The 14,151-nt window shown below is 45.2% G+C and overlaps 1 protein-coding gene across 1 annotated transcript in view; it reads right to left on the bottom strand.

The window, feature by feature from the left end:
* Positions 1-14,151, bottom strand: part of trit1 (tRNA isopentenyltransferase 1) — a 68,111-nt gene that overhangs the window by 24,597 nt on the left and 29,363 nt on the right. Inside the window, exons 3-6 of the mRNA XM_062029324.1 lie at positions 12,944-13,042; positions 12,728-12,867; positions 10,472-10,614; positions 10,291-10,402 (exon numbers count right to left, since the gene is read on the bottom strand). Of these exons, the coding sequence (XP_061885308.1) occupies positions 10,291-10,402; positions 10,472-10,614; positions 12,728-12,867; positions 12,944-13,042 (494 nt within the window). The remainder of the gene's footprint in view (positions 1-10,290; positions 10,403-10,471; positions 10,615-12,727; positions 12,868-12,943; positions 13,043-14,151) is intronic.

Genomic DNA, 14,151 nt, shown 5'->3' on the forward strand with positions numbered 1-14,151 from the left:
GTAGACACCACCAAACACAACCTCCTACCAGAGATGAGTGGGTAGACACCACCAAACACAACCTCCTACCAGAGCTGAGTGGGTACACACCACCAAACACAACCTCCTACCAGAGATGAGTGGGTAGACACCACCAAACACAACCTCCTACCAGAGATGAGTGGGTAGACACCACCAAACACAACCTCCTACCAGAGATGAGTGGGTAGACACCACCAATCACAACCTCCTACCAGAGATGAGTGGGTAGACACCACCAAACACAACCTCCTACCAGAGATGAGTGGGTAGACACCACCAAACACAACCTCCTACCAGAGATGAGTGGGTAGACACCACCAAACACAACCTCCTACCAGAGATGAGTGGGTAGACACCACCAATCACAACCTCCTACCAGAGCTGAGTGGGTAGACACCACCAAACACAACCTCCTACCAGAGATGTGTGGGTAGACACCACCAAACACAACCTCCTACCAGAGATGAGTGGGTAGACACCACCAAACACAACCTCCTACCAGAGATGAGTGGGTAGACACCACCAAACACAACCTCCTACCAGAGATGAGTGGGTAGACACCACCAAACACAACCTCCTACCAGAGATGAGTGGGTAGACACCACCAATCACAACCTCCTACCAGAGATGAGTGGGTAGACACCACCAAACACAACCTCCTACCAGAGATGAGTGGGTAGACACCACCAAACACAACCTCCTACCAGAGATGAGTGGGTAGACACCACCAAACACAACCTCCTACCAGAGATGAGTGGGTAGACACCACCAATCACAACCTCCTACCAGAGCTGAGTGGGTAGACACCACCAAACACAACCTCCTACCAGAGATGTGTGGGTAGACACCACCAAACACAACCTCCTACCAGAGATGAGTGGGTAGACACCACCAAACACAACCTCCTACCAGAGATGAGTGGGTAGACACCACCAAACACAACCTCCTACCAGAGATGAGTGGGTAGACACCACCAAACACAACCTCCTACCAGAGATGAGTGGGTAGACACCACCAAACACAACCTCCTACCAGAGATGAGTGGGTAGACACCACCAATCACAACCTCCTGCCAGAGATGAGTGGGTAGACACCACCAAACACAACCTCCTACCAGAGATGAGTGGGTAGACACCACCAAACACAACCTCCTACCAGAGATGAGTGGGTAGACACCACCAAACACAACCTCCTACCAGAGATGAGTGGGTAGACACCACCAAACACAACCTCCTACCAGAGATGAGTGGGTAGACACCACCAAACACAACCTCCTACCAGAGATGAGTGGGTAGACACCACCAAACACAACCTCCTACCAGAGATGAGTGGGTAGACACCACCAAACACAACCTCCTACCAGAGATGAGTGGGTAGACACCACCAATCACAACCTCCTACCAGAGATGAGTGGGTAGACACCACCAAACACAACCTCCTACCAGAGATGAGTGGGTAGACACCACCAAACACAACCTCCTACCAGAGATGAGTGGGTAGACACCACCAAACACAACCTCCTACCAGAGATGAGTGGGTAGACACCACCAAACACAACCTCCTACCAGAGATGTGTGGGTAGACACCACCAAACACAACCTCCTACCAGAGCTGAGTGGGTAGACACCACCAAACACAACCTCCTACCAGAGCTGAGTGGGTAGACACCACCAAACACAACCTCCTACCAGAGCTGAGTGGGTAGACACCACCAAACACAACCTCCTACCAGAGCTGAGTGGGTAGACACCACCAAACACAACCTCCTACCAGAGATGTGTGGGTAGACACCACCAAACACAACCTCCTACCAGAGATGAGTGGGTAGACACCACCAAACACAACCTCCTACCAGAGATGAGTGGGTAGACACCACCAAACACAACCTCCTACCAGAGATGAGTGGGTAGACACCACCAAACACAACCTCCTACCAGAGATGAGTGGGTAGACACCACCAAACACAACCTCCTACCAGAGATGAGTGGGTAGACACCACCAAACACAACCTCCTACCAGAGATGAGTGGGTAGACACCACCAATCACAACCTCCTACCAGAGATGAGTGGGTAGACACCACCAATCACAACCTCCTACCAGAGCTGAGTGGGTAGACACCACCAAACACAACCTCCTACCAGAGCTGAGTGGGTAGACACCACCAAACACAACCTCCTACCAGAGCTGAGTGGGTAGACACCACCAAACACAACCTCCTACCAGAGCTGAGTGGGTAGACACCACCAAACACAACCTCCTACCAGAGATGTGTGGGTAGACACCACCAAACACAACCTCCTACCAGAGATGAGTGGGTAGACACCACCAAACACAACCTCCTACCAGAGATGAGTGGGTAGACACCACCAAACACAACCTCCTACCAGAGATGAGTGGGTAGACACCACCAAACACAACCTCCTACCAGAGATGAGTGGGTAGACACCACCAAACACAACCTCCTACCAGAGATGAGTGGGTAGACACCACCAAACACAACCTCCTACCAGAGATGAGTGGGTAGACACCACCAATCACAACCTCCTACCAGAGATGAGTGGGTAGACACCACCAATCACAACCTCCTACCAGAGATGAGTGGGTAGACACCACCAAACACAACCTCCTACCATAACATGTGACCAATATTCAAACGCTAAGTTCAATTTCTATGTCAAATTGGTTGAAGATTGGAATATTTGTTTGTGATGCTGCAATGAAAATATTACAATTGTAGAAACGTAACACAAAAACAAAACAAAAAAATGCCTAGAAGGAAAATGATCAACCAAAGTATGGATAAACACTAGTACCATGTCATACTAGTACCATGTCATACTAGTACCATATCATACTAGTACCATGTCATACTAGTACCATGTCATACTAGTACCATGTCATACTTCTACCATATCATACTAGTACCATGTCATACTAGTACCATGTCATACTAGTATCATACTAGTACCATGTCATACTAGTACCATGTCATACTAGTATCATACTAGTACCATGTCATACTAGTACCATGTCATACTAGTATCATACTAGTACCATGTCATACTAGTACCATGTCATACTAGTACCATGTTATACTAGTACTAGTACCATGTCATACTAGTACCATGTCATACTAGTACCATGTCATACTAGTACCATATCATACTAGTACCATGTCATACTAGTACCATATCATACTATTACCATGTCATACTAGTACCATGTCATACTAGTACTAGTACCATGTCATACTAGTACCATGTCATACTAGTATCATACTAGTACCATGTCATACTAGTACCATGTCATACTAGTACCATATCATACTAGTACCATGTCATACTAGTACCATATCATACTAGTACCATGTCATACTAGTACCATGTCATACTAGTACCATATCATACTAGTACCATGTCATACTAGTACCATATCATACTAGTACCATATCATACTAGTACCATGTCATACTAGTACCATGTCATACTAGTACCATATCATACTAGTACCATGTCATACTAGTACCATGTCATACTAGTACCATACTAGTACCATGTCATACTAGTACCATGTCATACTAGTATCATGTCATACTAGTACCATATCATACTAGTACCATGTCATGTCATATTTATATCATGTCATATTTGACAGTAGTACCATGTCATGTCATATTTGGCATGTAGGACCCATCAACCTTGATCACCCCCTGGGAGGAGAGGGGAGCAGTGAGCAGCAGCAGTGGCCACGCCCGGGAATCATTTTTGGTGATTTTACCCCCAATTCCAACCCGTGATGCTGAGTGCCAAGCAGGGAGGTAATGGCTCCCATTTTTATAGTCTTTGGTATGACTTGGCCGGGGTTTGAACTCACGACCTACCCATCTCAGGGCGGACACTCTAACCACTAGGCCACTGAATATATATATATATATATATATATATATATATATATATATATATATATATATATATATATATATATATATATATATATATATATATATATATATATATATATTTGTATATATATATATACAAGCCCCGTTTCCATATGAGTTGGGAAATGGTGTTAGATGTAAATATAAACGGAATACAATGATTTGCAAATCATTTTCAAGCCATATTCAGTTGAATATGCTACAAAGACAACATATTTCATGTTCAAACTGGTAAACATTTTTTTTTTTTGCAAATAATCATTAACTTTATAATTTGATGGCAGCAACACGTGACAAAGAAGTTGGGAAAGGTGGCAATAAATACTGATAAAGTTGAGGAATGCTCATCAAACACTTATTTGGAACATCCCACAGGTGTGCAGGCTAATTGGGAACAGGTGGGTGCCATGATTGGGTATAAAAGTAGATTCCATGAAATGCTCAGTCATTCACAAACAAGGATGGGGCGAGGGTCACCACTTTGTCAACAAATGCCTGAGCAAATTGTTGAACAGTTTAAGAACAACCTTTCTCAAGCAGCTATTGCAAGGAATTGAGGGATTTCACCATCTACGCTCCGTAATATCATCAAAGGGTTGAGAGAATGTGGAGAAATCACTGCACGTAAGCAGCTAAGCCCGTGACCTTCCATCCCTCAGGCTGTACTGCATCAACAAGCCACATCAGTGTGTAAAGGATATCACCACATGGAACACTTCAGAAACCCACTGTCAGTAACTACAGTTGGTCGCTACATCTGTAAGTGCAAGTTAAAACTCTCCTATGCAAGATGAAAACCGTTTATCAACAACACCCAGAAACGCCGTCGGCTTCGCTGGGCCTGAGCTCATCTAAGATGGACTGATACAAAGTGGAAAAGTGTTCTGTGGTCTGACGAGTCCACATTTCAAATTGTTTTTGGAAACTGTGGACGTCGTGTCCTCCGGACCAAAGAGGAAAAGAACCATCCGGATTGTTCTAGGTGCAAAGTGTAAAAGGCAGCATGTGTGATGGTATGGGGGTGTATTAGTGGCCAAGACATGGGTAACTTACACATCTGTGAAGGCACCATTAATGCTGAAAGGTACATACAGCTTTTGGAGCAACATATGTTGCCATCCAAGCAACGTTACCATGGACGCCCCTGCTTATTTCAGCAAGACAATGCCAAGCCAGGTGTTACATCAACGTGGCTTCATAGTAAAAGAGTGCGGGTACTAGACTGGCCTGCCTGTAGTCCAGACATTGAAAATGTGTGGCACCTAAAATAGCACAAGGGAGACCCCCGGACTGTTGAACAACTTAAGCTGTACATCAAGCAAGAATGGGAAAGAATTCCACTTCAAAAATGTGTCTCCTCACTTCCCAAACCAAAACTGAGTGTTGTTCAAAGGAAAGGCCATGTAACACAGTGGTGAACATGCCCTTTCACAACTACTTTGGCACGTGTTGCAGCCATGACATTCTAAGTTCATTATTATTTGCAAAAAATAAAGTTTATGAGTTTGAACATGAAATATGTTGTCTTTGTAGCATATTCAACTGAATATGGCTTGAAAAGGATTTGCAAATCATTGTATTCCGTTTATATTTACATCTAACACCATTTCCCAACTCATATGGAAACGGGGTTTGTATATATATATATATATATATATATATATATATATATATATATATATATATATATATATATATATATATATATATATATATATATATACCCAATAATCTTCATTCTTCTTGTTCTAAGAAATGTACAACAACAATAATGAAACTGCACTTTTAACAGTTGTGTATTAATACAAAATAAGGGAACCACCGCTCTCATGAACGCTCTACTGCAGCGGCCGTGCAGAACTTGTGAAGTGAATTATATTTATATAGCGCTTTTCTCTAGTGACTCAAATCAGAATCAGAATAGTTTTTCTTGCCATTGTTGGAGAAGGGGTTCACAAACTAGTAATTGGACAACATATAACACACAACAGAATAACATGAGCTGTAACTGAGTGCTTTACATAGTGAAAGTCAATATGTAAGTTACATTTAAAGCAGTGTGGCTGGCACTCGGAGCAGGTGGGCAAAGTGTCTTGCCCAAGGACACAACGGCAGTGACCAGGATGGCAGAGGCGGGGATCGAACCCGGAACCCTCAAGTTACTGGCACGGCCACTCTACCAACCGAGCTATACCGCCCCACATTGTGTTTGCGTATTTCAGTTTTCAGGCACTCTATGTGGTTTGATACATTTCTAGTACTTCCACATATTCAATGATGAATGGAAGCCAGGGAGTAGAAAGCAAAGATCATTGCAGCTCGACATAAGTTCACACAGAAGTTGGCTTTCAGGGAGCAAAGACTATCAGCCTGAGCAGACGCCAGGTCCTTCACAAGACTGGCATGATCCTCACCAGACTACATGTCCTCTCCCTGAGCAAAGACTATCAGCCTGAGCAGACGCCAGGTCCTTCACAAGACTGGCATGATCCTCACCAGACTACATGTCCTCTCCCTGAGCAAAGACTATCAGCCTGAGCAGACGCCAGGTCCTTCACGAGGCTGGCATGATCCTCACCAGACTACATGTCCTCTCCCTGAGCAAAGACTATCAGCCTGAGCAGACGCCAGGTCCTTCACAAGACTGGCATGATCCTCACCAGACTGCACACACACGCTCTACTTAGCAAAGCATCTCCTTTAGACATGAAGGCAGCAAACGGGGAAAGGTCTCCAACAATAAGACAGGATGAATGTGCAGACAGAAACCTGAGAATAGCGACAGTGCACAGGAAGTGTGGAGTCAATGGAGGGTGAAGAGGACAGGAGAGAGGGATTTGACCTTGATGTCTGGGTGTAGCAGCCTGGCGGGGATGGAGTCATGAGGCAGACAGGAAGTAAAGTGCTAGCCTGATAGGAGAAGGCAGGGAAGTGTCCCACTCTGTGGAGAAACACGCTAGAGTAGCTTTTGTCTCACAGTGACCTGTCAGACTGCAAGGAGGGAATAAATGATGCCTGGCTGATACGGCTATGGTGCTGCTTTCAAGGAGAAGAGGATATCATTCATTTGGAAAAGAGAGATGGGAATGGTGTGACCTTGACCTTGCTGCTTGGCTTTGGGACTCTAAACCTTGCATTGGATTATAATCACAGGACACTCACAATTTTGTAGGGCTTGATATGGATCAAAAGTCACATCCCAATATATTTAGCTGAACATCCATATATCACATATGCATCCTGATATTGGGTTTTTTTCCAGAAAGTGAATTTAGACAAACACAAGCTCGAATATGCTTGTCAAGTTGTTTTCTTGAAAAGATACTTGACATGAGTTTTTCTGGAAATGCGAGTACACAACATCCTGAAGGACAGATACCAGCCAGCACATGGCCTTCAACCTGCTAGCCTCCGGAAGGAGGTAGAGATGGATTCACGCCAGGACCAGCAGAATGTCTCACAGTCTGTATCCCCAGGCTGTGAGACTACTAAATGAACAGCCTGCTACCCTCTGGAAGGAGGTAGAGATGGATTCACGCCAGGACCAGCAGAATGTCTCACAGTCTGTATCCCCAGGCTGGGAGACTACTAAATGAACATCCTGCTAGCCTCTGGAAGGAGGTAGAGATGGATTCACGCCAGGACCAGCAGAATGTCTCGCAGTCTGAATCCCCAGGCTGTGAGACTACTAAATGAACAGCCTGCTACCCTCTGGAAGGAGGTAGAGATGGATTCACGCCAGGACCAGCAGAATGTCTCACAGTCTGTATCCCCAGGCTGGGAGACTACTAAATGAACAGCCTGCTACCCTCTGGTAAGAGGTATAGATGGATTCACGCCAGGACCAGCAGAATGTCTCACAGTCTGTATCCCCAGGCTGTGAGACTACTAAATGAACAGCCTGGCCCTTTGCTGCCCCCCCCTGGACCATCTTATCAGCTCACTCTTCACCACCTCAATAAATGTGCTGTGGACATTGCATTGCTGCAACATCAACGTAACACCCATCAGACATCTGACTGTTCCCACCCCCACACCCTCTATTCGCCATCTTCTTGACAATGCTAAACTGTAGACTATGGTCAACCTGCACTTCAATGCACTTTCTATGCCGCTAGACAAAGCTCAAACTAAATATTGTTGACATGTATGACTTAAGTGTTATTATGACAATGACAATAAAGGAATTGATTGATTGATTGATTGATTGATTGATTGATTGATTGATTGATTGATTGATTGATTGATTGATTGATTGATTGATTGATTGATTGATTGATTGATTGATTGATTGGATGGGCGGATGTTTAAGTTTCATGCCTAGGTAGCAGTGGCGTGCGGTCACTAGAGGCAGGGGAGGCGGGGCCTCACCTGCCGTCATGGAAAGAAAAAAAATGTAAAAAGAAAAAAATAATAATTCAATTGTTATATGTATCCAGTGATTATACTAAAGTTATTTTCCATTTAACTTCACCAGTTTTAGATTATTTTTATTTTTATTTTCACATTTGCCGTTCAAATAGTGAGAAGAGACGGTGCGGTGATCAGCAGCCAGTTGAGGCGTCACTGATTTGTGCCTCAACATGGCCAGCTTAAGTCGTCTGTTTTCATGTCATAATTCCACAGTATTCTGGACATCTGTGTTGGTGAATCTTTTGCAATTTGTTTAATGAACAATGGAGACTGCAAAGAAGAAAGTTGTAGGTGGGATCGGTGTATTAGCGGCTGGCTGCAGCAACACAACCAGGAGGACTTTGAGATGGATAGCAGACGCGCTATCCGACGCTAGCCGCCGACCGCATCGATGATCGGGTAAAGTCCTTCGTCGCTCCGTCGATCGCTGGAACGCAGGTGAGCACGGGTGTTGATGAGCAGATGAGGGCTGGCTGGCGTAGGTGGATAGCTATTGTTTTTAGCATAGCTCTGTGAGGTCCCGTAGCTAAGTTAGCTTCAATGGCGTCGTTAGCAACAGCATTGTTAAGCTTCGCCAGGCTGAGAATTATTAACCGCGTAGTTACATGTCCACGGTTTAATAGTATTGTTGATCTTCTGTCTATCCTTCCAGTTAGGGATTTATTTCTTTTGTTTCTATCTGCATTTAAGCACGATGCTATCACGTTAGCTCCGTAGCTAAAGTGCTTCGCCAATGTATTGTCGTGGAGATAAAAGTCACTGTGAATGTCCATTTCGCGTGCTCGACTCTCATTTTCAAGAGGATATAGTATCCCAGATGGTTTCAAATACAAATCCGTGATCCACAATAGAAAAAGGAGAGAGTGTGGAATCCAATGAGCCAGCTTGTACCTAAGTTACGGTCAGAGCGAAAAAAGATACGTCCTGCACTGCACTCTAGTCCTTCACTCTCACGTTCCTCATCCATGAATCTTTCATCCTGGCTCAAATTAATGGGGTAATCGTCACTTTCTCAGTCCAAATCGCTCTCGCTGCTGGTGTAAACAATGTGCAGATGTGAGGAGCTCCACAACCTGTGACGTCACGCTACTTCCTGTACAGGCAAGGCTTTTTTTATCAGCGACCAAAAGTTGCAAACTTTATCGTCGATGTTCTCTACTAAATCCTTTCAGCAAAAATATGGCAATATCGCGAAATGATCAAGTATGACACATAGAATGGATCTGCTATCCCCGTTTAAATAAAAAAATTCATTTCAGTAGGCCTTTAATAAAGTCAAATACAAATAAGGCAACAAGAGAAGTATCCTACACTTCTCTTTTGGAAAGTCAATGTGAACAGCCGATATGGGCATCTACATCTACATCTACATCTACATCTACATCTGCATCTGCATCTACATCTACATCTACATCCGCATCCGCATCCACATCTACATCTACATCCACATCCACATCCACATCTACATCTACATCAACATCTACATCTACATCTACATCAACATCTACATCTACATCTACATCTACATCAACATCTACATCTACATCTACATCTACAGCTACATCTACAGCTACATGTACATCTACATCTACATCAACATCTACATCTACATCTACAGCTACATCTACATCTACTGTATGATTTGCCTGAGAATCTGGACAGGACACATAAAACAAATAAATAAATAGACAAATAAATAAAAAACTCTGATTTCTGAGTTTTGGCAGAAATTCCCCGGGCCTGTTTTTTTTTTGCATGTCTGTGCATGTGCAGGTTGTTACTGTGCATGTGCAGGTTGTTACTGTGCATGTGCAGGTTGTTACTGTGCATGTGCAGGTTGTTACTGTGCATGTGCAGGTTGATGACCGGAGTTTTGTAAAAGAGTTGCCAGTTGTTACTGTGCATGTATTACTACCTGTCCTTCTGGGCTTCCTTCTGATTGAAGCGTGCGTGGAAGTCTCGTAGTTCTTCAATCAGCCCAGCAGACAGCATCTCATCTACACGACAGTCCAGTCTCTTGTCCAGCGCTGCACAACCACCAAACACATGAAGAGGAATAGAGAAAATGGGAGACTTTCACAAGCAGTGACCCCTACCGTCCATGTCAGCGTGCAGCCAAAGGATGCAAGGGTCTTGGAACCTCAGCGGGCCCCCAAGGCCATCGCCTCCCTGCTGGCCTCGCTGCTCCTCCAGCCAGGAGCTGTGAGGGACGCCCGTCTCATCATAGATCTGCAGGCTTCTAAATAGAACATAGGACTGCATCATCAACATATGCAACAAGACAAGAGAAAAAGTGGATAAAGGTGAATAAGCTGGAGGCATCCACATTCCAGCCAGAGTGGTGGTAAGTGAGGAGGAGCAGGGTAACCTAACCTGCAGCCAACGTTCCCTCTAAGGTGCGCCTGTGCAATTGTGCACTGGTCAAGCGTCCTCTGCGCACGGCAAATCTATGCCACGCACAAAATCTAATAAAAAAATAAGCGCATAACAATTTTCGACACACGGACACGACAGAGAAAACAGTTTTCGTCATCCTTGTTCAAATATTGTAACGTCTGTGGAGACGCTTTGAGGACATGAATTCCATCCATCACTTTACTGAGCAAAAGTCTTTATTGTCGGCCATAAACACATCACCAAAACATTAGTCAAAAAAATTATATCTAGCAAAAGTGGTCATTTTCTGCAGTACAAACCAGACCAAAAGCAACTTTGTTATATCAACAGCACCCGCTCGCTCTTTCTCACTTGCACCAACACATGCACATATGGCACTTAGCCAGTGATGCATTTACAGACACACAAAAAGTGGGACAACTCCAACACCACACATAAAGTGTCATTCCAGGTGGTTACACTATGATTTACCAATCAAATGTGTGCTTATTCTAGTGCCATTTATTAGGAATCTTCATTGATAAATATTAATCATGAAATGCTGTTAGTATGTTAAATAAATACTAATAAAAATGAAGTTGCAGGAATGTACACATGATCCCCTGCTTACATCTCATTGTGCAACATGTGGATGTTTTAAAGGGAACTAAAGGGGTACAAATAATTTCCAAAGCAGGACCTCCACCCAGACAAACAATACAAGTACACAGTTGATGAAAAACTATATTTGTTGTTATTGTCATTGTAAGTGGGCCTAAACACTTCTATTACAAATGCTGTCATTTGATTCTAATAATGAGAGAATGTTGTCTGTCTATCTGTGTTGGCCCTGCCATGGGATGGGGACTTGTCCAGGGTGTACCCCGCCTTCCGCCTGAATGCAGCTGAGATAGGCTCCAGCATAAGCGGTATAAAATGGATGGATGGATGGAGATGTAGTCATGTTTGGGCCAGGTGTGGTGCTGGTGTAGCCACAGTGTGCAGGTGTGATGGTGCTCACATGGCCTCCACTCAATGTGGTGCTGGTGTAGCCACAGTGTGCAGGTGTGATGGTGCTCACATGGCCTCCACTCAATGTGCTGCTGGTGTAGCCACAGTGTGCAGGTGTGATGGTGCTCACATGGCCTCCACTCAATGTGGTGCTGGTGTAGCCACAGTGTGCAGGTGTGATGGTGCTCACATGGCCTCCACTCAATGTGCTGCTGGTGTAGCCACAGTGTGCAGGTGTGATGGTGCTCACATGGCCCCCACTCAATGTGGTGCTGGTGTAGCCACAGTGTGCAGGTGTGATGGTGCTCACATGGCCTCCACTCAATGTGCTGCTGGTGTAGCCACAGTGTGCAGGTGTGATGGTGCTCACATGGCCCCCACTCAATGTGGTGCTGGTGTAGCCACAGTGTGCAGGTGTGATGGTGCTCACATGGCCTCCACTCAATGTGGTGCTGGTGTAGCCACAGTGTGCAGGTGTGATGGTGCTCACATGGCCTCCACTCAATGTGCTGCTGGTGTAGCCACAGTGTGCAGGTGTGATGGTGCTCACATGGCCTCCACTCAATGTGGTGCTGGTGTAGCCACAGTGTGCAGGTGTGATGGTGCTCACATGGCCTCCACTCAATGTGGTGCTGGTGTAGCCACAGTGTGCAGGTGTGATGGTGCTCACATGGCCTCCACTCAATGTGGTGCTGGTGTAGCCACAGTGTGCAGGTGTGATGGTGCTCACATGGCCTCCACTCAATGTGCTGCTGGTGTAGCCACAGTGATGGTGCTCACATGGCCTCCACTCAATGCTCACGGACTTTTGGCCTTTGCTCACACATGAACAATTAGAGGGAACATTGCCTGCAGCTAGAAAAGAGCAGAGTGCCCAAACTGCAACTCATCAAGCCAGGGGGTGAAAAGATGGAGACCCATGATCACAGTAATATCATCCCATTTCAATTCCCCGCTTGAAGTACCTTGCAACTTTGCGCTTGTCATTGGGGTGCAACATGGCAGCCATTTTGGGGTCCACTTCCATCAGTCGATTATGTAACTCAACTCCTGGCAGTTTCTCCAGTTGCACCTTCCTGTCCGTGGCTCCATCTCTGGAGCTCTCCTTGTGGACAGACACAACAGGAAACCGTCTCAGCGTGGCATGAATGATGCATCACAACATCTTTAGGATGACTCACCCCAGCGTCCAACAGGACTCGCCACAGCAGGGACTCGATGTAGTAGTTAGTTCCTCCGACAATGATTGGCAGGATGTTGTGCTCGTGCATGTCGTCAATGTTGGACAGTGGTAATTAAGGAATACTGAAAAATGCTCAGTCAGACGACGCCAGTGAGGTTCAATAATGCTCATTTGGCTTTCATAAATATGGGATTGGCATATGAACAAAAAGATATATTGTGGACTTGCTTACACTAATCATTACACCAAAGCAAATCACAGCAATCCCCAAAAGTATCCCCTAAGGTCCCGTTAAATTGCAAGATGCACTTTTAAAACCCTCCCTTGCATTAAAGGCCTACTGAAAGCCACTACTAGCGACCACGCAGTCTGATAGTTTATATATCAATGATGAAATCTTAACATTGCAACACATGCCAATACGGCCGGGTTAACTTATAAAGTGACATTTTACATTTCCCGCTAAACTTCCGGCTGAAAACGTCTCGGTATGATGACGTATGCGCGTGACGTCTCGGATTGTAGCGGACATTTTGGAACAGCATTGTGGCCAGCTTAAGTCGTCTGTTTTCATCGCAAAATTCCACAGTATTCTGGACATCTGTGTTGGTGAACCTTTTGCAATTTGTTTAATGAACAATGGAGACTGCAAAGAAGAAAGCTGTAGGTGGGATCGGTGTATTAGCGGCTGGCTGCAGCAACACAACCAGGAGGACTTTGAGTTGGATAGCAGACGCGCTATCCAACGTTAGCCGCCGACCGCACCGATGATCGGGTGAAGTCCTTCGTCGCGCCGTCGATCGCTGGAACGCAGGTGAGCACGGGTGTTGATGAGCAGATGAGGGCTGGCGTAGGTGGAGAGCTAATGTTTTTAGCATAGCTCTGTTGAGGTCCCGTAGCTAAGTTAGCTTCAATGGCATCGTTAGCAACAGCATTGCTAGGCTTCGCCAGGCGGTACAGCATTAACCGTGTGATTACAGGTCCATGGTTTGGTTCGGTGTCTCCTGAGAGTAGAAGTAATAGTAGTATTGTTGATCTGCTGTCTATCCTTCCAGGCAGGGGCATGTTTCTTCTGTTTCTATCCGCAGTTAAGCACGATGCTATCACGTTAGCTCCGAAGCTAAAGTGCTTCGCCGATGTATTGTCGTGGGGATAAAAGTCACTGTGAATGTCCATTTTGCGTTCTCGACTCTCATTTTCAAGAGG

This window comes from Entelurus aequoreus, linkage group LG20 (genome assembly GCF_033978785.1).
Source record: "Entelurus aequoreus isolate RoL-2023_Sb linkage group LG20, RoL_Eaeq_v1.1, whole genome shotgun sequence".
Lineage (NCBI taxonomy): Eukaryota > Metazoa > Chordata > Actinopteri > Syngnathiformes > Syngnathidae > Entelurus > Entelurus aequoreus.